Source organism: Polyodon spathula, chromosome 2 (assembly GCF_017654505.1).
Source record: "Polyodon spathula isolate WHYD16114869_AA chromosome 2, ASM1765450v1, whole genome shotgun sequence".
NCBI classification, from domain to species: domain Eukaryota; kingdom Metazoa; phylum Chordata; class Actinopteri; order Acipenseriformes; family Polyodontidae; genus Polyodon; species Polyodon spathula.
Genome location: NC_054535.1, coordinates 2,681,027 through 2,707,138, shown reverse-complemented (window position 1 = coordinate 2,707,138; position 26,112 = coordinate 2,681,027). Strand labels below are relative to the sequence as shown.

The 26,112-nt window shown below is 40.1% G+C and overlaps 1 protein-coding gene across 1 annotated transcript in view; it reads right to left on the bottom strand.

Moving 5' to 3' along the window:
* The window catches only part of rbpjb (recombination signal binding protein for immunoglobulin kappa J region b), a 47,119-nt gene extending 21,964 nt beyond the window's left edge, over positions 1 to 25,155 (bottom strand). The window contains exon 1 of the mRNA XM_041273749.1: positions 25,063 to 25,155. Within this exon, the coding sequence (XP_041129683.1) occupies positions 25,063 to 25,115 (53 nt within the window). The 5' untranslated portion in view covers positions 25,116 to 25,155. The remainder of the gene's footprint in view (positions 1 to 25,062) is intronic.
* Positions 25,156 to 26,112: the final 957 nt, after the last annotated feature.

Below are 26,112 nucleotides of genomic sequence, written 5' to 3'. Positions count from 1 at the left end.
GAACCGCACATTGGCTTTGTGGAGTTGCTGTGCCAGTCTTCCTAACATTTTGGGCTTTACAATGATGAAAGAAAAGCCAAAGAAACTGCACTTTCTCACCACTTGCAACAACCAGTAGCCCGCTGCTGTTCCACATGCAGCTTTTGGACTGAAACTTCACTGCTGGATGCTGGCCTAGAAAAAACGGAACATGGTTCCCGAGAACAAGAGGCTTTAACAGAAAACACACACTGACAACAAATGCACTTGCCTTACAGAAAGCATGTAGCAAATATTTGTCCAACTTTAGTGGGTGTGGTGTTCTTTTTCTGCTTAAGTGTGTTAACTAGCATCTGATTTGCTGGTCGCATCCTGACTACCAGCAAGTCTGTATTGAAAATGCTTTGAAAGTATGTGCCCCCTGTGTACTCAATGTAAACAGAAAGCGCGCAGCCTTGGATGCAGATCAGGTGGACAGGCTTGTATTCCTAACAATGCAAACATTTAAACTGTGCACATTGACGAAAACTCACTGTATTAAGTTTGCGCTTTTTTGGAGTTTCAAACTGGGCTGCTTGCCGTCTTCGTTTCCTAAATGCTGACCACATTTAGTAGATTTAAGTACAATTTTTATATATATATATATATATATATATATATATATATATATATATATATATATATATATATATATATATATATATATAAAATGGGTGGGATTTCCCCCCTTAAAGGACCCCCAGGTCTAGGGAGAAAAATGTAATTTTGTACATTTTATAACAAATAAAATTGTCATATAAAGCATAGTCCATAGGGGGGGGGGCCCCATATATATATATATATATATATATATTATATATATATATATATATATATATATATATATATAACATTAATATATATGTTTGCATGTTTTTTTTATATATATAATATATATATATATATATAATATATATAACGCACTGGCATTCCTGAAATGCACATGACCAAAATTGTGTGTCCCCTCCATCAGATACTAAACAATCTGTTAATATAAGGACTAATAAACTCCAGAGATGTGCATTTTTGTACATTTTTATAAGAACATAAACTTTGCATACGAGGAGGCCATTCGGCCCATCTTGCTCGTTTAGTTGTTATTAGCTTATTGATCCCAGAATCTCATCAAGCAGCTTCTTGAAGGATCCCAGTTTGAACAACATTACTGGGGAGTTGGTTCCAGACCCTCACAATTCTCGATATAAATAAATGCTTCCTATTTTCTGCTCTGAATGCCCCTTTGTTCAATCTCCCTTTGTGACCCCTGGTCCTTGTTTCATTTTTCAGGTCGAAAAAGTCCACTGAGTCGACATTGTCAATACCTTTTACTATTCTGAATGCTTGAATCAGGTCGCTGTGTAGTCTTCTTTGTTCAAGTGTGAATAGATTCAATTCTTTGCGCCTGTCTGCATATGACATGCCTTTTAAACTCTGAATAATTCTGGTCGCTCTTCTTTGCACTCTTTCTAGAGCAGCAATATCCTTTTTGAAGCGAGGTGACCAGAACTGAACACAATATTCTAAATGAGGTCTTACTAATGCATTGTCCAGTTTTAACATTATTTCCTTCGATTTAAATTCAACACTTTTCACAATGTATCCGAGCACCTTGTTGGCTTTTTTTTATAGCTTCCCCACATTGTCTAGATGAAGACATTTCTGAGTCAACATAAACTCCCAGGTTTTTTTCAGATTCCTTCTTCAATTTCTGTTTCCCCCATATATTTATAATGCACATTTTTATTGCATGCGTGCAGTACCTTACACATTTCTCTACTAAATGTCATTTGCCATGTGTCTGCCCAGTTCTGAATCTTGTCTAGATCATTTTGAATGACTTTTGCTGCTGCAACAGTGTTTGCCACTCCTCCTATTTTTGTGTCATTTCAATTCAGGATTTTTGCTGTCTATACTGCATTTTAATTCTTTAACAAATTAGATGAAGACAGAATGCTGCATACATGAAACGAACAGTTACATGTAATTCTATTTTTATTCACAATCTCATCATTAATTTACTCAACAGTTTAGTCTTCATTTTGATTGTAAGCATGAATAAATCAAAATAAATAAAATAATTAAGATGTTTAGGTTTCGTTAAAAAAAAAAAAAAACAGCTTTATGAAAAACCACTTTTAAAATATAATTTGTACCAATCGCTCAGATTTTGAGCCTCGGCCCTCTTCAGTTCCTGTTTGGAAGCACACCAAAACAAACCACAATCCTTAGTATCGTACTAAAGCTGGAGATCAACTTTGTTCCGATTCTTTTTTTGTTGCAATTGGTATTAACTGTATTTACAGTATAATCGTAAATCTCGAAAAACTACTCACTTCTAAATCTTTTGTAGTCATTTTTGTATTACTTTAGTATAAATACATGTTAATTTGGACTCATATGTTGTTTTTTTCTGACTATGTGAACAAAAAGACACACATTTGCCCGTTTTCCCATTGGAAATAGTGATATTTTGAAATATCACTGTCCTGTCCTGTAATTTAAAATAAATTTGGGGCCAATCAGATGCCTCCCTGATGGTATTGCATGATGGATAAGTATCTGCCTGTACTTCTCAGCATTGAGGAGACCATTAATTCTGACCAAATCCCCAACTCCATTTGCAGAAACGCAGCCCCAAACTTGCAAGGAACCTCCACCATGCTTCACTGTTGCCTGCAGACACTCATTCGTGTACCACTCTCCAGGCCTTCGGCGAACAAACTGCCTTCTGCTACAGCCAAATATTTCAAATTTTGACTCATCAGTCCAGAGCACCTGCTGCCATTTTTCTGCACCCCAGTTCCTGTGTTTTTGTGCATAGTTGAGTCGCTTGGCCTTGTTTTCACGTCAGATGTATGGCTTTTTGGCTGCAAGTCTTCCATGAAGGCCACTTCTGACCAGACTTCTCCGTACAGTAGATGGGTGTACCAGGGTCCCACTGTTTTCTGCCAATTCTGAGCTGATGGCATTGCTGGACATCTTCCGATTGTGACGGGAAGTAAGCATGATGTGTGTTTCATCTGCTGCAGTAAGTTTCCTTGGCCGACTACTTCGTCTACGGTCCTCAACGTTGCCCGTTTCTTTGTGCTTCTTCAAAAGAGCTTGGACAGCACATCTAGAAACTCCTGTCTGCCTTGAAATTTCTGCCTGGGAGAGACCTTGTTGATGCAGTGTAACTACCTTGTGTCTTGTTGCTGTGCTCAGTCTTGCCATGGTGTATGACTTTTGACAGTAAACTGTCTTCAGCAACCTCACCTTGTTAGCAGAGTCTGGCTGTTCCTCACCCAGATTTACTCCTCCTACACAGCTGTTTCTGTTTGAGTTAATGATTGTGTTTCAACCTACATATTGAATTGATGATCATTAGCACCTGTCTGGTATAATTGTTTAATCATACACCTGACTATATGATGAAGAATTGATGCTGTTTTGAAGGCAAAGGGTGGTCACACCAAATATGGATTTGATTTAGATTTTTCTTCTGTTCACTCACTTTGCATTTAGTTAATTGATAAATATAATCTATTAACATGTCTATTTTTGAAAGCAATCTTACTTTACAGCATTTTTTTTCACACCTGCCTAAAACTTTTGCACAGTACTATATATATATGTGAAACAGCTCTTTCACTACGGTTTTAGATGCCGTGTTTCTCAAGGGTACCGCCTCAAGATACCTGGTGGCGTAGTCAAAGACCACCAAATTATACTCATGCCCCCGAGTGGATCAACTTAGTGGACCAACAAAGTCCACAGCGATTCACTCAAAGGGTGTTTCTATGATCGGAAGAGGTACGAGTGGTGCACGTAACTTAGCTTGGGGCTTCGGGACACGAATTACAAAAACGTTCAACTTCTTTATACAGCCCTATCAAAAAAAAATATTTTTAAGATGCGCTGTGTGGTCTTTTCAATTCCAAGGTGAGCGCCAAATAAATGACTACGTGCCAGGTGCAATACGGTGTTATGGTACTGTTGGGGCACCAACAGTTGTTCTACCTGGTCCTCTCCCACCTGTGTGACTATACAACAAGTCATTGTTTACTATATAATTCGCTCACCCTGTACACAATTTCCTGCCCGGTACAATTTCACCAAGTCTTCAAAACCTGGATAGTTTCGACCAAATATCACCTTGTGTGGTAGTTTTGTTATCACTCTGACTCTCGCGGCATTTCTTATGCTGTTAAATTCAATGCTAACTTAACAAGTGGGGTAATAATTAACATCTCCATGCACACAGGTGATACCAGTCTTAAGACTAAGGTCTAATTGCTCAGGCTTCACATATCTAGGTGTAACCACAGCGATAACTCTTCCGGAATCTGCAAGGGTCTGAGCTTGTTTCCCGTTCACCTTTCACTATAAACCTTTGGGCAGCGAGGGCCACATTTACCACATTCATTACCCCACAGAAGTTTTGCTCACCTACATTACACTGCATTAGTTCTATTTCATTAGGACATTGTATTGTGATGTGGCCAAGCTCATTACATTTAAAACACTTGTAGTCTTTATACCGTTCTGCAAGTGGTGGTCTAACAGTTCCCCTATAATCCCGTTACCCCCAGTCCTTTCGCAACCATCGGCCGCTCTTCCACAGCCCCTCCCCTCAGTTCTGGCTTACTCGAATTTCTGTCAGGGTACTGTTTCAGTTGGGGGGCCCACAGGACATTCCTCACTGAAGTGGCACTCGGGTGAATGGCTAAATCCTCAGCTGCCAAAAAAGCATTCCACAACAGCAACAGTCATCAAAATTTGAGGGTTCATTTTGTCCCACACACCTCCTCAAATGGGGTGGGGGGGGGGGGGGGGGAGCATAGCACTAAGGAACCTGTCCATGACTAGTAACTTGGCCACTCTGGTAGCCGTGTTCACATCGGGCTGCAACTACCGCCGTGCCAAGTGGATCAGGTCAAACATTTGTGACCTGGGGGCTTGCTCCTGCTTGAAACTCCAGGCATGAAACAGCTGAGCGTTACTGCAGCAGTCACGCCTTAGACACACCTTATATCCTTGCCCGATTAGCTAATTGGAAACAGCGAGCTGGCTCTCAAACCCGAGTGGACATTCAGAACATAACCATCTCTTTAGCAGCTTTCTGGGAACAGGGCCCTCTTGAACCTTAAGCTGGCATACCTGCTTTCTAAAACAATCCCGCACACCTTGTTACTACACACACACACTCTCTCTCTCTCTCTCGGTCAAAAGTTTTAGAACACCTCCATTTTTCCAGTTTTTATTGAAATTTATGCAGTTTAATGTTTCAATGTACTCTGAAATTAAAGCATAGAACAAATAAATAATTGGAGATAAAAAAGAAATCATGGAATCGTTTTGTTTAACAAAATTTAATCTAAAGTACCCACCTTTTGCAGATATAACAGCCGAACAAACAATGGAATTTCTACAATGGAAATCAAATATTGTTCGGAAAGTTCTTCACAACACTATTGCAGAAGTTCCCACAAATGTGTTTCACTTGTAGGTTGCTTAGCTTTCACCCTTCAGTCCAGTTCATCCCAAACCATCTCAATGGGGTTTAAGTCTGGAGACTGTGCTGGCCATTCCATGATTTGAAGCCTACCATCTTGTTCTTTTCTTCTAAGGTAGTTCTGACATAGCCTGGAGGTATGTTTTGGGTCATTATCTTGCCGTAGGATGAACCCCTGACCAACTAGGCGTATACCATATGGTATTGCATGGTGCTGCAAAATGCTGTGGTTGCCGTCTTGGTTCAGGGTGCCACTCACTCTGTGCAAGTCGCTGACTCTGGATCCACCAATGCATTACCCACTGACACAACCTTTAATGATGTTGCTGGAATGTTGTCATTTACTTATGTCTTTTCTATAAGGTTGTGTGTAGGCAGCTTTTTTATGATTACATCTGAAGTATTTGCAGATGTTAGTGATCTTACATAATAAACGCATTCTCTCAAACAGGCACGAGGCTACTGGCAAATACTGTAAATAAACATGGGGCGTTTAAAGTTTTAAATTCACACGCACAACATACGGACTGCAGTAGCTTCCCTTTCAATTCAAATGACAACCGAATGGGAAAGAGCCTATCTGACCGTCAATCTCTGAGCAAATATACAAAAGCTGCCCTATCAGGGCCCTGCTGTGAGGGGGAAGTCCTGCTCACCTCCTGCTGAAGAGGGACATCCTCACAGAAGCACGTCGCCATTTTCTCTCTCATATCTCCGAGACAGGTCGTGAATTGCTTCGGCGTTAGCGTCCGAATTTGGCTGGTTTATTTGGTGCTCCAAATAAAATATAAACCACGGTATCACGCTTTTGAGCGTTAGTAACACTGCTCTCAATATAGTCCCCCATCAGTTTTCTGGCTAGAGCTGGTTTTGACCCCTCTTCAGGGATTAGCGAGCAGCCATTACTCTCACTACACAAGGCTTTGACTCAGCACCGACCGCGTGCATCTCGACACCGACCTCGGCACCGACAGCGTTCGCCTCGACGCCGATCCCGGGAACCGACTGATTCAGCACCGGTGAATCGTTAATAAAAAAAAAAAAAAAAAAAAAACACGTCTGCAGGCTGCTCGATGAGCATAGCAGTTTGGAACAACAACAATTGTAAACCTGTCGGTGCAGTCAACTGGATCAACGGGCTTCCACCAGTGTAACCGGTGCTCAGCCAAGCTGCCAAGGCAGGATGAACACAGATCCTGCGCCAGGTGCATCGGGCCAGAACAAGCAGCAAAGGCAATAGCAGGTGAGCTGTACTGCTCTCCCTGTCAGAAGTTCAAGGAGAACAAAGCGACAGAGAGCAGCCCTATCCCCAGCAGAATCTCTCTCCTCAAGCCAGCGGAGAATGAGATCGGTGGTCCAAGGGCCTCCACAGAGGTCTTCCAGGACGCCCCCTGCTACAGTGACCAGGAAACTCTCCCGCACAACTGGGTCACCCTCCCCTTCCCCACCACCGGTACAGCGGCGCAGGCACCTCTCAGGGGAGGCGAGATGGTCACCGCCGACGCGGTAACACTCAAGGGGACGCTCACCAGGGGATAGATGGTCGCAGCGCAGGTACCGCTCCCCTTCACCACGCAGGCGCAGAGTGACAACCGGGCAAAGGCAGAGGCAGGGCCAGCGGTAGGGGACCACCGCAGGCCAGGGGTCTCCGGCTGGAGACCGAGGCCAGGGCCTAAGAATAACCCGCCCCCTCCCAAGCCCTAGGGAGACCGCCCCCGAAGTTCAACATGTTGACAGCACAGCGTATCCTCCAGTCCATCCAACCGGGCGACTGGTTCACATCGATCAACCTGCAAGACGCCTACTTTCATGACCCACGCACAGAAAATATCTAAGCTTTGCCTTTCAAGGCAACGCATATGAATTCTACGTGCTGCCATTTGGCCTCTCGCTGGCGCCCGGCACATTTTCAAAGTGCATGGATGCAGCACTAGTTCAACTCAGGCTGCGGGGTATTCAGATCCTAAACTATCTGAACGTCTGGCTGATTTGCGCGCAGTCAAAAGCGCGCACACAAAACAGGTAATAGATCATGTGGCGAAGTTGGGGCTCAATACATCAACAGAAGAGCAACTTCGTACCGTCTCAGTCCACAGTGTTCCTGGGGATCAAACTGAACTCTGTGAGCATGCTTGCCTCACTGTCGGAAGACAGGATTCGGTCGTTTCAGACCACACTCTCCCTGTTCAGACAGGACGCCCTCCTACAGGTCAAACTATACGAAAGGTTGTTGGGGCTGATGGCAGCCACCTCGAGAATCCTTCCACTAGGGCTGCTGAGAATGAGCCCACTTCAAGCTTGGGTGAATACGCTCAAGGTGCACCCGGTCCGAGATCGGTACCAGCTGGTGCGAGTGTCCAGACAATGCCAGAAGACACTGGAGTGACGGCTCCGTCCCGGCAACCTGCACCTCAGATCTCCCCTCGGATCCTGTCACAGAAGCAAAGTGATCACTACAGACGCCTCCAGTCTGGGCTGGAACGGGAGAGGAATAAGAGGTCAGTCGAAGGGACATTGGCAGCAAGCGCACATAAATGCGCAACAGCTGCAAACAGTGAGCCTGGCGTGATTACATTTTTGCCAGCAATTAGCGCACAAACATGTGCTGGTCCGGACAGACACCACCACAGTGGTAGCCTACATAAATCACCAAGGCAGCTTGTGCTCACCAGGCCTTCACCACGCAGCGCAGACTCCTGTCCTGGACGCACAGGAAAACTTGCATTCCATCAGGGCAGTTCACCTCCCCGGTGTACACAACAAGGCAGCAGACCTCCTTTCCAGAGGAGCTCCAGACAGCTCGGAGCTGAGGCTGCATCCTCAAGTGATGGAACAGATTTGGGAGCGGTTTCGGCCAGCACGAGTCGACCTCATTGCCCCCTATGGTTCTCCATGGAGAGAGACGGAGGTCCCCTGGGAGTAGATGCGCTAGTTCACCCCTGGCCACAGGGGCTCTTGTATGCGTTCCTTCTGCTACCAGTAATACCCCTGGCACTAAAGAGGATCAGGGTGGAGAGCGCACAGCTTCTGCTGGTTGCACCCAGATGGCCGAGATGCCCCTGGTTTGTGCTCCTCTCCGGCATGTTGTCGGATCAGCCGTGGCAGCTCCCGCTGTGCAAGGACATCCTGAGCCAACTGGAGGGGCTATTAAGACACCCGAACCCAGCCCAGCTCCAACTCTGGGTCTGGCCATTGAATGGAGCCGTCTATTCAGACAAGGTTTTGCCAGATGCAGTAGTAGAAACACTACAGTCTGCTAGGGCGCCGAGAACTAGAGCCCAGTACTCATATAAAATGGAAAGTTTTCCAAGACTGGTGCCTTGCCGAAGGTCACAATCCGATGACTTGCCCGATTGAGACGATATTAACCTTCTTACAACACCTGTTTGACGCAGGAAAATCAGTGTCCACTTGGAAGGTATACCTGGCAGCAATATCAGTGTGCCATGACAAAATTGACTCTGTGTCCCCTGGGGCACATTTCCTGGCAGTGCAATTTCTTAAAGGGGCTTGGAGGCTTCATCCTCCCACGAAATGTATGGTCCCCAAGTGGGATCTAGAACTGGTACTGCGGGCCATTATGGGTCCCCCATTTGAGCCCATGGCATCAGCAGAACTGTGCCCTGTTTCATTAAACGTGTAATTTTTAATAGCCATTACATCTGCCAGACGAGTAAGTGAGCTTCATGCGCTGTCCATCGATGACACATGTATGGCTTTCACTGGAAGTGACTCGTGGGTAACATTAAGAACAAATCCACCCTTTTTGCCAAAGGTGGTAACCTCATTCCATATTAACCAATCAGTGGTTTTGGAAACTTTCAAACCTCCCCCGCACGAGTCAGAGGAGGACCATAGACAACACACGCTATGCCCAGTTTGGGCTCTGCGCTGTTATTTGGATAGGACGGCGTCCTGGAGACAGTCCAACCAGCTATTTGTCTGCTATGGGTCCCGCTCTAGAGGTCAGGGCCTATCGAAGCAACGTCTAGCGCACTGGGTGACAAATGCGATACGCTTGACGTATGAACAGATGCTCCCTGTTACCAGGGACATTCTACCAGGGGCCAGGCAACTTCGTGGGCTCTCCTTCATGGCGCCTTCTTAGATGAGTTATGCAATGCTGCTACATGGACAGGTAGTCAGACATTTGTGTGTTTTTACCACCTTGATGTGACAAACCGAACGAGACCCTCTCTGAGCTATAGAGTTTTGCAGGCAGCATGCCCTTAGGCATCATGTGGGCTCTGTTGCTATCACCATGGGGCTGTACTGTCGGTAATCTGGAGCCATGACAGCTTTGGTACAGCTTTCCCCCATTCGGTAATGATTGTCATTCGAATTGAAAGGGAACGTTCCCTGAAATAGAATGACAACCATTACCCTTCGAGGTCGTGTCCCCAGCTGACCTCTGATTTCGAAAGAAAATGACGATATGCTACTGTGAGGACTTCCCTCTTCAGCAGGTGGTGGGCAGGACTTCCCCCTCACAGCAGGGCCCTGATAGGGCAGCTTTTGTATACTTGCTCAGAGATTGACGGTCAGAAACAGACACGTAACCTTTTTTTGTGGCTTGGCTTTTTCCTCAGACTGTGGCAGTATCCGTATAAAATGTTATTCTCTAACTCTTGCTACTGTTTCCACTCTTTCAGTCTCTGGCATTTGTTGTGCATCAACAGGAGGCTTGAGATCAGAGAGGTCTGAAATTCCAGAAAAGTGAGCAGATTTTCTAGAGCCGTGCTGTACACTAGAAATCTGTTGTACAAAGAAATCTGGACCACGTACATGCCACGTTTCTTGTAACATGTCTTCTAGCAGCATTGTACGGCTCCAGAATCTGGTCCAACTTATCCACGCCTACCATGTTTTTATTGTAGTCTGCTAAACACTTCGGCTTGTTTGTGTGCATGGCTATACTGTACACAGGAACTGCTATTGTTGCCTCATTGTGGATGGTGGTGAGGAGGTACACATCTTTTTTTATCAGTGTATTTCAGTGCCTGGGAATATACGGTTTAAAAATGAGCCTCCCTTTGAACAGGAGGAACTCATCTGTAGGTATATTTTGGCCAGATGTAGACATTTCTTCAAATTTATTCTTTAGATGATCAAGAAGTGGCTGTAATTTGAAAAGCCTGTCATATTGGGGATGGTCCATTGGGAGAGCCTTAGAATTATCATTGTAACATAGAAATATTAAAATTAATTAGAATCTGTCCCGGCTCATGGTGAAAGGGAAAACTGGACAAGCATGGATTGGCTTGGTGAACCAATATTAATCTAATCTAGGTTTATCCCCCTAGTCCCTTCAGAAGGGATAAACCCCAAAACTTTTTCATTTCTATTACATTAGTGGGGACCCACTTGCGCTCCCTACAATGTAGCCCCAGGTTATCTGCCTGTTGTGCCTTGTATTGTTGGGCATACACATTGGTTTGGGTAACCAAATACTCAAAAAGGTCATCAGCGATGAACAACTGGAAAACATTAAATTAGGGTAAATCCAGTTGTGTTCACCCTGGTACCTGGTGTGCCAGAAAGATGTGGATTTTGAGGCTGGATGTTGTTAGGGGGATCAGTCAATTATATAAGCCACAATATATCCTATACAACTGTGTGTTGTGAGGGGAGAGGAGATAATTCAATTAAAAAAAAAAAAAAAGCCAGGTACATCCATAGCATAGGGAAAGCACTTTGCTATGGATGTACCTGGCACATCATATACAGAACAGGTTAAAGTGGTTTATTACTTTGCTGTGGACCGTCGCTGACAGCGGTTCTGTTTATTGTAAAAAATTAATAAACCGTGCATTTCAGAAAACGAACACCCTGCTTGTGTGTGTCTGCTTTATTTTGACACAACGCTACAGTATCATGCATGTCAATGCACCACTATCTGTTAAATTAAATTGCGTACGAAGTAGGACTACGGTAAAAAAAAAAAAAAAAAAAAAATCTGTTAAAACCATTTAGTTTCAATTATAAAATCATCTTTTTTTTCACACTGTACACTAATGTGAACAAAGCATCACAATGTTTTTTTTTTTTTTTTTTTTTTACCGGTAGCCTATACGCTGAAGTATAAAGGAAGTGTGCTACAGCTGTAGGTATTTATTTGAGTTATGTATTAAGGCTAATTGTGAGAAAACACAATGTCATTTTTCAGGGCAACGATTTATTTATTTCAAACAAATGTAGCACTTGCGTGTTTTTTACACCAGACACCTCATTTTTGTGGATAACTTATCTGTCTCCTGACATGTCTGGCTTAGCGAGGGGCAGACTATGCCTTTTTAAATGTAATTTTCAAATGTATTTTCTAATATATTAGAGATTGACAGGTAGCTCTGTCAGGCTAGGGCTTTTCACATCTAAAATATCAAAACCTCACCTGACATGTTAATCTCAGCCATAATTTCTTCAATTGCTTTGCTCCTTTTATTTTTATCTTAACACACTTTTTTTTCATATTATATAAAACATGGATATTTCTCTGGAAGATTAAATAAACCAGTCAGTGTGCCTCAAGGCATTCTCGCGATGATTCTCGCTTTTGATTAAACCATTTTAATTTCAGTTTGATGATAATGAGTTATCAGTTTACAAAACAGTACTGCATCCATTGCGAATGAATAGCTATCAGTGCCACGAACGTGTTCTTTTAAGCGAAGTTCTTTTTCCTTTAGCTGGCGCATTTACAATGGGAAAAATCACTTTCACCCAAAGTGTGTTTCCTTAGGCAAAGTGTTCTCTTAGGAGGTGTTCCAAGGGGACTACTGTACTTGTATAGTCAGAAGATGCTGACTGCTTAGCAAAAAACCTTCCGTTTAATATATAATTTTACACAAGCCTGTTAAGCCTCATTATTATAAACTGGATGCAAGAAATTAAAAGGTAGTATTTAGGAATCTTTCGCTTTCTATTGGGAAAAGTAATTATAAAAATAATACAAAATAGTCTGCACTAGTCCTGCATCGGGTCGAGTACCCGCGGGTCTACTGCAAATAAGAAATGTATCAAACACCGAACACATACAGTATTCAGCCAGCCGCAATCGCTGTTAATAAAATGCAGCTGCGGTAAAAAACAAAAAACGACACAGTAAGACGACTATTTGTTTACCAGAGCATTTATACTTCTAAAAAATGCAGAAACACTGAGCTTCACTGACACATCAAGTTGAAAATAGCAAAGATCACGAGCAGCACCGACCCCTCTTCAGACAGCTGCTTCATCTATATATCAGAGTGGAAATCCACGCACTCGAAATCGCACACGCGTACAGGTGGAAAATGTGGACGTAACAGATTCAGGGGGGTTCTCCCCCCCATCAGCCATTCACTTTGAGCTGCTAAAGAAAGATTAAATAAGTATACATAGTGGTTTAGAGAATATATGATACCGTTAAAGTTCAAGATCATTATTTTCTCTTACTTTCATTTTTATTTGTGCATTTCTGAGTCATCCTGCGTACCCCCTATGACCCTTAGAAGTACCCCCAGGGGTACACATACCCCGGGTTGAAAACTTCTGTCTTAACTAATACGATGCTGTCCAAACTGACAAAGATGAACAGGGTATTCAGTTGCAGTGGTCACATCCTTACCACCCGATCGTTCCAGACTAAGCCCAGAAAATTTTACTATTCTTTATTTGAAATAAGAAAGCAGCATTATTTTGCTGAGCCTGTGCGAGCTGGAATGAACACTGCTTCCAGTTAGTGCCTGACAGAACTGTAGTACCAGTGTGTTGTATTTGTTTTAAAACTTTAAGTTATTTTTCTTGTTAAATTACTTGACTTGATTCTTTAAATAGCCATTTAAAAACGAATTACAAAAAATGACATTATACCACGGTATGACGATAACCGTGGTATATTTTTTGACTGTTACCATACCGTCAAAATTTGATACTGTGACATGCCTACGTCAAACATAAATAATTAAACTGCATAACACATTAGTGCTTAAACAGTTTTGTGACAAGTAAAACAAAATGGCTTATTATGCGTGTTATCAGATGCGTTAGACATAATACTTATGGTAATACAACGAACAATAAAAAAAACAAAACTGGAACTCTGAACTTTACACCCTACTCAAACTATGCGGCTTCTCATTCTTCAAGGATCTAAAACAGTGGGCTGATTTCTTCTGTCACCTTGTCTATTTGACACAAGTACGTAGCAGAAAAATTGACTGGATTAGTTTGGAGAGTACTTTTACAAACTGACTATGCACTAATGTAATTATAATGGCACACAAACAGCTTAACAGAGCAATGCTGAAACTAATTACAAGTTTTTAAAAAGATAGGTACAGTGTATATAATTAAACTGACCTAAACGTAATAACTCAATAGCTGGAGGCGTAAAACTTACACCCCTTCTCCCACTTGGTTGTTGGTGGTATATGATGGCTTTGCCATCCTGTGTAGACATTTATTGTTAACGGCAGTAGGTCTTGAAGGCATTGCATGTGAAATGTACGACTTTTGGATAAAACTGAACTACAAGGCAAAAAATAAAAGGACAAATAGTATCGTGATATGCACCTGTGTCAGCGGGTCATTAATGTGTTTTTAAAATGTGAACTTTCGGTATTATAAATGAGATGTACTTTTAAAACATTAAAACACACCTCAAAATCTGGCATGACACCATACTTCATACTTTTACAGGTGTCACGAGTCAGCATTTACATGCAGAGCATCTGAAGAGTCAGTTACTTCCAGACTGGCTAGAAAGTCTGTGCGCAGTGAAGTATAAAAAATATGTCGGTTTTTAGGTGGCTGATGATGGAATAGTAAAATAATATAACAAAACCTTGTTTTTCTCCATGGATATCGTGAAGCAAAGCACTACTAAGTTAAAGTAAGTTGTTGCTTTTCATATGTAAATATCAGTTAACATCTATATGTTTTGATATTGCAATTGTGTTATTAAAATTCATTATTTTGAAAATATGTGCACCATATCAGTATACAATTTTCATATCATTGTCCACCCCTAATTATATTGTACTTTCAAAACTAACACTTACAAAATCTAGTGTAAAAAAAGAAAAAAAAAAGATAAAAAAAGCCTTGAAAATGCAATTTATTTAAAGCTTTATTATTCATTTTAGCTTTATTAATTTGAAGCTTATTTATTTTGATCATCTTTAATATTTCAGGAACAGAGAAAGAACCCAAAATGAAACTGTGGGCAAAGTGAGACCCATAAGAACTCTCTTATGTGTAAATCTCATCATAATACAACCTGCGCCACACCTGTGGGACCAGGAAAACAATAAATAAAAGTGTTTAAATGTCTCTTAATGCCTTATTTTATTCTTCCTACATTGCGTTTAATAGTAGAATACATTGGCATGAGTGATCCAATAACACTGTATTGCACTTATTTAAAATTAATAAATTAAAAAAACAACAACGTGTGTAGTGATGTTGTGTCCCATTCCTGTGGCTGCACAAATGCAGTTCCATTTTAAACTTTCATTTCAGTTTTAGCTGAAAAAAACGACTTGCATCCTGATTCCTTTTTGATTACACGCGAGACAGCATTAAGGAACATAAAACATATTTCTGACATACTGTGAAAAAATATTATAGAAACAAAACTCAAAAGCACTCAAGACAAATACATCATGATACATGAAGCATGTCAACCTACTATATATTATTTTATACCTGCTGCATACAGTACAAGTCCATTAGTAAGGTTATGAAAACTGCAAAATCCACTGAATGTAATATAACACAATTTTTGTTCCTTGTAAATACAGCATAATCATAAATTTCGAAAAACTACTCACGTCTAAATCTTTTGTAGTCATTTTTGTATTACTTTAGTATAAATACATGTTAATTTGGATTCATATGTTGTTTTTTACTGACTTTATGTGAACGAAAAGACACACATTTGCCCGTTTTCCCATTGGAAAAAGTGATATTTTGAAATATCACTGTCCTGGTCACAAAACCAAAGTTTGTGGGGAATAATAGCCATTTTCTATACTTTTGAGGCATAAGCAATTAGGAAATAACACTTACTACCCAGGAACAAAAAAAAATAATAATAATAATAATAATTGTTACACGGTGTAATCAGACACCATCTACAGCAGTGCTCTCCTCATAACACTGCATATGGAATACCGATCAGCCTGATTTCACCAATGACAATTAATACTAACTTCTGGAGAACAGTTACAGAATTTCACACTGTTGCTCTAACAGCTAAAATTAAATTTTATTCATACCAAGAAATGTTCACGCTATAACAATAATTAAAACTAAGTAAACAATCTGAACTTCAGGATATCCCAGGACTAGTCATTTTGTCATGAAAAACAACAGTTTAACTTATATTACAATGCAATAATACTTACACTGTCCTGGAAAATTTAGATTTTTTATTTATTTTTTATTGCAAACCATGGCAATTAGTTGGCTAAAGCTAAACAAGAAAGACACAACAGGGATTGCTTCTTGGTTTCTGAATGAAATATCTAGAATTTAAGAACTAATGACACATTCAAAGACTTGAGAATGTTTTTAATAACCAACAAGACGGATATTTCTTTGAATGGCAAAACACTTATGCATGAATCAGCCTTGTCATTTCCAGCTGGCGGCTGACTAAATTGCCATCTACTTTGCCAGATGAGCTGCCAAAATATAGTTAAAATAATTATAGTAATGCTCGTATGTTCCAGTGCACAGTATTTAAAATGTTTATTTTCTTCCAGTAAAATAGCGGCAATTTCCACATTTCATTACATATGTAAGTCAAACATTCCTTCTCTGAGGGCATTTCATTTACTTCCATGGACACCGTGAACCACGATGGACCAATCAGTTTCGATCTTACAAGCAATGTTGGTGATGAAGCGGTTATCAAATCAATCCTTGAGTCTTAGGGTGTTAAAACTAAGACATGGTGCAAGGTTAGTTCTACTGGGCACGTTAGGAAAAATATCACTAAATTCCTCAATTAACATGCGCAGCTCACGTTGCTGATCAGGAAGTAATTGTTTTCCCATTGAAATGTTCTTTGTGCTAGAGGTTTCTAGCTCAGGGCCCAGATCATTCTCTACATTGCCTGGGGCTATAAATAAGACCTCTCTTGCCTGCCAGGGCTTTAATAAATTTATATGATACATTTTTTTCGTTACGGCGATTGGGCTATCTAATTTCATAATTCACCTTTCCTATAGCCCGAGTCACTTCATATGGCCCTTGCCATTTAGCACATACTTTGGATTCTGTTGAAGGAAGCAGCAGCATTACCTTGTCTCCAGGTCGAAAGGTTTGAATCAATGCATTTTGAATGTAATGCTGCTGTTGTCGGTGTTGAGCCACTTTGAGATTGTCCTTGGCCAAACGACCGACCAAATCTAGGTGATCTCTAAGTAGGAGCGCATGCTGCACTATATTTTTTAGACAAGCCTTTGTGCTCCGTCCATCCCTCTCTCAACAGATCGAGAATGCTGCGAGGGGGAGAACCCTGTCAAACTCTGCGGCACCTCTCTCACTGCGAAAAGAAGGTAGGGAAGCAGCGATGCCCAGTGTTTTTGCTCTTGATTTACAAACCGTCTCAGCATCGCCTTCAGGATCTGATTAAATCGTTCCACCAAACTGTCCTTCTGTGGATGACAAACAGACGTTCTGATGGGACATATTTTTTGTATTTTATATACCTGCTGCAAGGTATTTGACAAGAAATTAGTTCCATGATCAGTCAATATCTCCTTGGGGATCCCTACTCTTGCCATAATCTGCACTAGTTCTTTGGCTATAGCCGCGGCACTAGTGGACCGCAATGGAACTGCCAGTGGGTATCGCGTTGCGTAATCTACCACCACTAATATATGCGTATGCCCGGAGTCAGAAGGTAGCAAAGGACCGACTGTGTCCATTGCAATGCATGCAAAGAGGGTGGAAATAATCGGCAGTGGGACCAAAGGGGCGCGGCGCATTCAACCTGGCGCTATTCGCTGGCAGTCTGGGCATGTGGCTACATATTTCGACACATCTCTATAAACTCCTAGCCAAAAAAATTGAGCCAATATATGTTCCCTTGTCTTATCAGCTCCGAGGTGCACCGCAAAAGGGATATCATGCGCCAGCCTCATGACCTCCAGCCAACAGGACGGGGGAACCAATAATTGTTTTACAGGCTGTCCTGTGCCCGCGGCCCGGTTTACCCTATATAGTAATTGCCCCTTGATAATGAAGTGTGTAAATACTAGTGCCCCAACGCCTTCAACATCCTTATCTTCAATAGACCGGGCCTGTCCCCAAATGTGCACCAGTGAGGGGTCGTTTTTCTGGCCCCACACTATGTCCACATTTGAGTGCCACATGTCCGGTATATTGAGAGAGGCGAAAGTAATATCTGCCCTTAATGGCCCAGTAACCTCGCCCTCTCGGTCACACTGTGTTCCGACCCCCTTTGACTGACGTTTTTCACCGTTATAGCATGCTCCCACCAGCCCTCAGCCTTGTCTCATTAATGCTCCCTCCCATTTCCGCAGCCTTCTCTCTATCTATTTTTCTCGGGCGGAACTGGGGAGAAAACATTTCCGTTTGAAAGGGGAAAACATTACCAATCATTTCCCTTTCTGCTTTTTCTGCCACATTTACGTGTACGGTCGAATAACTGGATGTGGTAGCCTTTCTGCCAGCCCAACCACCAGGTGACGTTTTATCGGACCGACCGATAAATATGCTTTAACTGTGGGGTATGTTGCTCTGTCTCCATGGATACCAGAGATCGCCACATGACCTTGCGGCTGCCACAACACACCGCTCTGACCACACCCTGTGTCAACTAATGCATGGGTTTGTCGGGGCCATGACGCGGTGGTAGCCATCCGCTCAAACGCCACCAGGTATGCTTCTGGGTCGTCCTCCACCGTAATTTTGTGCGCCCTTACCTTCGGTGCAATTATAACCAGTTTTGCTGATACTGGGGGAGGTATCGCCAGCCCGACCCTCTTGATCAGCGCAGTGTACCTCTCTTTTCTCCTTCTCTCCTCTGCCTCCCGTCTGCTGTCCAGCTACTCAAGCATTTCATTTGCTTCCATGGACACCGTGAACCGTGATGGACCAATCAGTTTCAATCTTACAAGCAATGTTGGTGATGAAGCTGTTATCAAATCAATCATCGATTTATACACACCCACCCCCCTCCCCAACAAATGACAGAAGGCGAGTAATGTCACAACTTCTTGCAATTCATCATTTTTATTTCAGTTTCAGTAGCTGTAACTAAGCTTTGAGTTGACTTCTTTATGAGTGCACGGTCTCTCATTGCCATCAAAACTAGGGTTACCAGATTTCCACAGTAAAGAACCAGTTGAAAACCAGTTCTCTATTTTGATTATAAACGAAGCGCTGTTTTGTTTTAGTATTTCAGTATATATCAGTCATGTTCTATGACTTCTGTTAAATCCCGTTTTCCTGCTGTATCAACCGTTGTTTTGTTAAAGACTGATTCTTTACTGCTTTAACTGCATATTTTTATATTTTTTTTTTATATCATATATATATATATATATATATATATATATATATATATATATATATATATATATATATATATATATATTGAACACAATTATATGCATATAGGTTGCTAAGCTACAAAAGCTCTTACAATAGAACTGGTCAAATTAGCTCACAATTTGAAAAAAATCGTACTCATAGTAGTAATAATTGAAAATAGCCAAGTTCAAGAGTCAACATTTGCTGTTCAAAATGCAAAAATTTGAAAATGTCAAATTTGTTCACATTAGGGTGCTAAAACTAAGACATGGTGCAAATATAAAAAAAAAAATAAAAAAAACAGACAATGGGTTATCTGCAAAACCTCACTTTGAAACCAGCTGCACGGTTAACTCATCCATCCGAGTGCTTCATGGCAACACTGCTCTCTTCCATTTGTTAAGTAATTTCCATGTTTTTCCATTTAATTTACCAATTACTTGATATTTATGTACTGGACTTTTACATTCAAGTTAATGCCAATACATTATTGTTATCTGTATTGTTAAAACACAGACAATATAAAAAAAAAATAAAAAAAACAGACAATGGGTTATCTGCAAAACCTCACTTTGAAACCAGCTGCACGGTTAACTCATCCATCCGAGTGCTTCATGGCAACACTGCTCTCTTCCATTTGTTAAGTAATTTCCATGTTTTTCCATTTAATTTACCAATTACTTGATATTTATGTACTGGACTTTTACATTCAAGTTAATGCCAATACATTATTGTTATCTGTATTTATTATTCAAGCAAGAGTTAACAGAATTGAAAAAAATATTAAATGAAAGAAAAAAATACCACTTACAGTAGAAATCGCATTAATGATTACAGAAATTGCAACAGAAACTAACTTCTGAAAAACGTAAAATAAATAGTGTTCGAAATCGCAGTTATTGCAAGTGCATTTTTAATTATTATTTATTTATTAATGCACTTGCGCACTCTCAGACTTGGTAGTTAATGACAAATGGAGACAAATGGAAAGTATGTATACTCAGAATCTTGGAAGACTAAAAATAAATGTAAGGACTGGTTGGTTCCATGAATATTTTTAGAAACCTAAAATGGTGTTTTGTTTTGTTTTTTATTTTTAATAAAATGCAAAAGAAATGGAATACATGAAAAAATAGAACACAAAACACATCTTATGGCTTACCTTGTCTGTATTCAAATGTACTACCAATTAATACTGAGTTCTTATCTTACATCTAATTTAGAAATTGCTTCCCGTTTTTCTCTTCCCTCTCATTTGGTACTATGGTATCTATGTAGTGTAGGGCCTTATGAAATCCATTATTATTACTATTATTACTTTGAATTTTCAGATTTTTTTTCCTGATTTCAGATTTTTCGGTTTTAAAAATCTGTAATCTAGTTTGATACATTGACAGCAATGATGAAGCTAAAAAATACATGAAAAGATGACATAAAAAAACCTTTCTAAACGGTTTTAATCAAAGTGCTTTCAGAAAAAAGGGTACAAATTGGCACAATGTAATAGAAACAAACTAGGAACATTGTAAATTAAAATAAAATCTAAAATTACGGCTTTTCAAAACAAGCTGAAGTATAACATTTCAAAATAAATGTAATGTTTTCATTAATAATTAATGACAGTGTAAATAAAAGCCTAAATATTTGTATTTATTCTAATTTAATAAAAAGACACTTTGCAATCTCTCCCTGAGAACTTGAGAAAAAGTGTAGCAACCAGACCTTGTATTCTGCAGGAGTCATTACAATACAATCTGCTCAGAATAACTTCTAAATAGACGTTTTCCCCCCCAAGTGATAACGGTAGCTAGCAAGGGAAGTGGCACGAGAGGCAGAGCTTTATTACAGTTAAAATCACGCTCGTGTATGGCGGCGGAGAGGTGCAAAAATAGTTTTTTCATGCGTTACCATGACGTGTGTTTCTTGAAGCCTCTTGTTATACAAATACTGTGCTATTTCAATGTAATTTTAATATATACATGTATACTGTTTGTTTTAACTGATTTTGTGGTAATGTCCTCAGGTGCCCAATTCCGTTTTTTTCTCCGAATTCCACAATTCAGTCCGTGTTCTCCGGAACGTGGACTTCACAGTGTGACGGTTTGGTTTTTGTGCCTAAAATATAATTTCTTGTTTCATTGGTATCTGGTTCCGTGTTTCTTTCACCACTTCTTTCTGTGTTATTGTAAATCCAAACAGTTTGTTTAAATATGTGGACTTCACTTAATTTGAAATTTACTGTGTGCTAAGACAAGTCTGTGGTTTTAAAATTCTAATAGGCCTATAAATAAATTATTTTGTGATTACTTTATATAGAGACAAGTAACTTTTTAATCCGTATGCCTAAAATCATAAAAAAATGAACAGTTATAGACTTATTTTGAATTTTGGGGCCCTATTAAAGCATATACTTAGGCCCAGGATATGCTGTTTTAGACCCCTGCAAAACCCTGAAATTTGTTTTGGGAGGCGTTGCCACCTGCACCCGCGCTGGGGGAGGACCCCCATACCCCCCTTCACTCGTGTAGGGGGAGGACCCCCATACCCCCCTGACTTCTACTTGGGAATTCTAGCCTCCTATATTAAATGAAAATTAAAAGACTGATGAATGAATGAACTACAGAAAGCCAATAATAACTATGCCAAGGTTGAAGCTCCAGTACAGTAACATTTGAAATCTTATCAGTCTATGTTGATATTAACTCCAATTGGAATCCCTGCTGGTAGAATTTCAAATCCTGTATCAATAGGCTTTAGCGGTACAACCTTACATCAATCTGTTCTGGAAAAAAACAAGATGGATTCTCTTGTCCACCAATTTATTCAAAATGTGTTCAAAAGTAAAAACTGAGGCATGTGCAGCAACTACTTCAGGACTAGTAAACAATACTTACTGTAACACCAAAACAACTAAATTACTGAGACGTGCTAGACAGAGAAAGAGAGATGTGACACCTTTTATTAGACTAGACGATAATTAATCACAAACATGAAAACACACTGTAACCCATGTTTTAAACGTGATTTAACCCAGGAATAAAAATGTGTAAGATAGGTACAGCTGGTAAGGTAAAATGTGACATATTGTAGCTGAAAAACTCAATCAGAAGCATGCCTTTTATCAGTCTCCAGTAAAACCTTGGTGATGAATTTATTTTCATCCCTCCCACTAAAAATGCAATGACAGACTTGTGTAAGCTACATGCAAATAAGTGTGCCCTTGTGTCATCTGTGGCTACATTTCAAAAACAAGATAGAGAACAGAGCCGTTTCCTGTGGCACTGCCAAACAATTACAAAACATTGTGTAAAGGTACTTTCTTTTTTCAGTGCTGTAATGTCTTCCCCAGTGCTACTCAAGTGACAGGTAATCATTTTTCTTTTAATTTTGTAGCCTCCTCCCCATGTGGTGTCTGTGGATCCATACCAATAAGAGGCCACCCTCTTTACATTAAGAAGTAGAATGTATAACCTCATCTGAGAAAACCCACCCAAAGGGGAAGATATTTCAGTGTTACTAAAGTGATCAGGTCCCATCTTTTGTTAACTCTGTTCTGAACCATTTTTTGTTATTTCTGGAGCTATCCAACCTGTAAGTCTTACTTGTGTTTGCAGACTACAATAATTTAATTGATGCAGACAAGGACCTTTTCCTCCTGGCTAGGTTATTTCTGCACACAAAATCTTTAGGGTACAAAATGACTATCTTATCTGCCAAAACAAGAACTACATGTTACTGTATACAATGAACACACCTTCCGAGTATATAAAGGGTAGTATTGATAACCTCCGAGATTGTTTCTAGACAGCTCTGTAGGATAGCCAAAAAAATTCCATTGGTGGTTGTTACACCAACTAAGTTTCAGGTCAAAACCACAAACAACTAATACGTGGCCGCAGAGATTTTCTGAAGCTCAACCCATTTGGCTTCAAGGTGGGGGCATTCCTAATGTTAGTATGTTTTTTGTTTTTTTTCTTCACAGTGGGATAGACCCATCACCACAAAAAGGGGCTTGCCATTAGGTGATAACGATGATGTATCATTAGGAAATGTACCAAAGTTTCTCAAATGTAATGACACATGGGAAAAGGTATTTCGATTATGTTCAACTACATTCAAACATTTCTTATTTGTAGTTTTGCGTCCATTGTTCAGCCATCTATTGTAAACAGACACAATCATTCCCAAAAGGTCTATTAAAATAAAATGGCTTAACCTTAATTCAAGCAATTGTTCCTTCTCCAGTGTTCAGCTACATTTACAAAGGTTATCAAGAACATTACTTTTTCAATAACCATCTCAGCGTCACGCAAACCATACAATATTTAGAGGTTCAAGAACAACAACAACTACACGCTATTGAAGCAGTTAGAGAATATAAAAATATAGTTGGAATATATTCAAAAACTGCCTGTATAAAACCGACATAGTTTATTTTTAGATCCAGTTTTATTCAGTCACAGCTATTATGCGAAACAAACATATGTCTTAAAAAAAAAAAGTTTAGAATCAAAGTATATCACAATGAACTGCATCCACTGAAATATACCGTACATATCTGGGTGGAAGACAGGTTCCTCCAAACTTCAGTAAGTTATACCACCATTGTCTTGCCATAATCAAGTTTTACCACAATAACATTTCTCAAGATGTATGTACAACTCTAAAGAGATATGTACAGGTGCACTCATATAGATGCCCTCATTAAATTCTCAACAGGGACAGAAAACTATCCGAAACTGAACCAAATCCTAAACCTATAGCACACTACGCTAACAAATATAACATGTTCACCTGATAGATACAGAAACTAACTTTGTTTTATGACTGACTGTACTTAACAGACATCTAAAAAAATCTAAAGCATATTCTCTGAGACTGCTTGAACATCATAATTCGGGATTAGGTTATTTTTTTGGTTACAATAAATCTGCCAAGTGAAACACAAGGTAAAGTCCAGCATGTATGACTTTATAGTTTATTTAAGACCTCAACACATGAAAGAAATCAATTGCTAGTGCAAGACATTTTCCCATAACTTGAAACAAAAAGTACCCCAGGGTGGAAAAAAAAAAACAGCATTTGTATAAAACTGTCTGCTGTAGAAAGTGATGCTGCATCTCTCATTCAATCTCCTGTTTGTTACTTTTAAAAACTTTGTGACACGGTAGCTGTATTGTAAACTGCAGCACCAGTGCATCATTTAACATGATTCGATAGTTAAAGCAAATCGAGGAAAAGGAATATTTAACACGAAATCAATGTGTTTAATTCATTCCGTTCAAATCAATGGAAAAACTCCGAATTACAGTAAACAATTTGCAAAATTCACTGTACTGCTGTAATTTATTTAAAAATCATCGAGAAGAATGATCACTGTAAAGTCAATCATTGAAACGGTTTAAAAAGATAACAATACAACCTCCCTTGCACCATATTCAGTATCGGAACTCTGTCCAAACTTACATTCTGCATCAGTAGTTAGTCAACACAGGGCAGCAGGAAAGATGCGTTTTAAAAAAGTGTTTGTACTGAAAGTTTAAACCAATTTCAAACAAGCATGATGAAAATGTTTTGAAAGACACCCCCCCCCCTCCTCTCTCCCAAAAAAGGGGGATTTAATTGACGGGCAGAAAAAAATTACATCAGTAATTTAATAAAGTTAAAAACAAAATACACCCTTTAATAGCACAACAAATCAAAGCACAAGACAAAGAAACAAATCAAATAAGGTACAACTAAAAAGCATCACAGATCCATTCCCAGAAACCCACGCTGAGGGGAAAAACAAACATTTTAATCAAACGGACTTCAATTTAGAGGCTGGTACAAAAACAACCCCCACTATACTGTAGTCTGACTACTGCAACCACAGCTCGCTCGCTACGAAAAAAAACCCCACACAACAACAACACGACAGCGGAGCAACAGTACACTAGACAGGGGAGTGTGGACTGTAGCAGAAAAAGACACACAATGCATTTAACAAGAAGACCGCAAACCTCTCCCGACAACCGCTCACGAAACAAGAAGCGGTCCCGAAAACGGGACCCATTTTCAGAGCTCCCAATTTAAATCCCAACAATTAAATTCCACTTTAACTCTGCTATCTCCATCAGCTCAGAATCCCAGACTTACCCGGTGACAACAGGCGCCATCTTCCACAAACTCTCACTAAAACTCCAACACTCGCGAGACCACCCTCCGCCACAGAGCCACCGAGACGACAGAAGCTGAAGAGAGAGAGACGAGCGTGTGTGAGAGGGAAGCGTACACGCCACAACAACAGGCGTGGGAAACTTCGCAAACTTCGCGAGATTAGAAAAACTCTCACAATAGACAGGAATGGAACAGGGCTCGTCCCATCGCGAGATTTGTAAGTGCACCGCTGGTACTGCTTGTTATGGTCTATATTATTGTATTCCCGCGTGCTTATATATATATTGCACGCTCTAAAAAATTCCAGTTATTGTTTTAGTTGTTCAAATACACAGATAAAATAAAAATTAACAACATTTCACACCTCTCCAGCAGCCTTTAAAAAGTACCAAATAACACTAATATGATAACTGTAAACCTTTGAATGAGACCACTGAATAAAATGTCAAAAACTTTTTTTTTTTTTTTTGCAAATATAATTTAACTTTATATCTGGTTGGTTAGTTTTGTAAATTAAATATATTCATTGCCAAATTATGAAAAAAAAGAGGTTAAAAAGAGTAATTGTTTTTTAAACTTAAGGGGCAAGTTTTGCTTTCTTTGTTGTGCAACTGTGCTTTCTTCAATAGGAGATGTACTTTACTGAGGGGAACTTCAAAGGAAAGTGATGTCTCTGGGGTGGAGCAGTTAGCCTCATCTTTTGCTAACAGCAAACAGTAGGGTGTGGTTTGCACATAACATCCCTCTCCCTGGTGTAAAAAAAAAAAAAGGTTCTATATTCCTACATCAGTGTAAGTGACCACCATGTGTCTCAATTCAACTCCCCAACATAAAGAAACTGTAATCCTCAGAAGGGGCACATCCGCTCTGCAGAACAAGTCATCCTCCTGTAA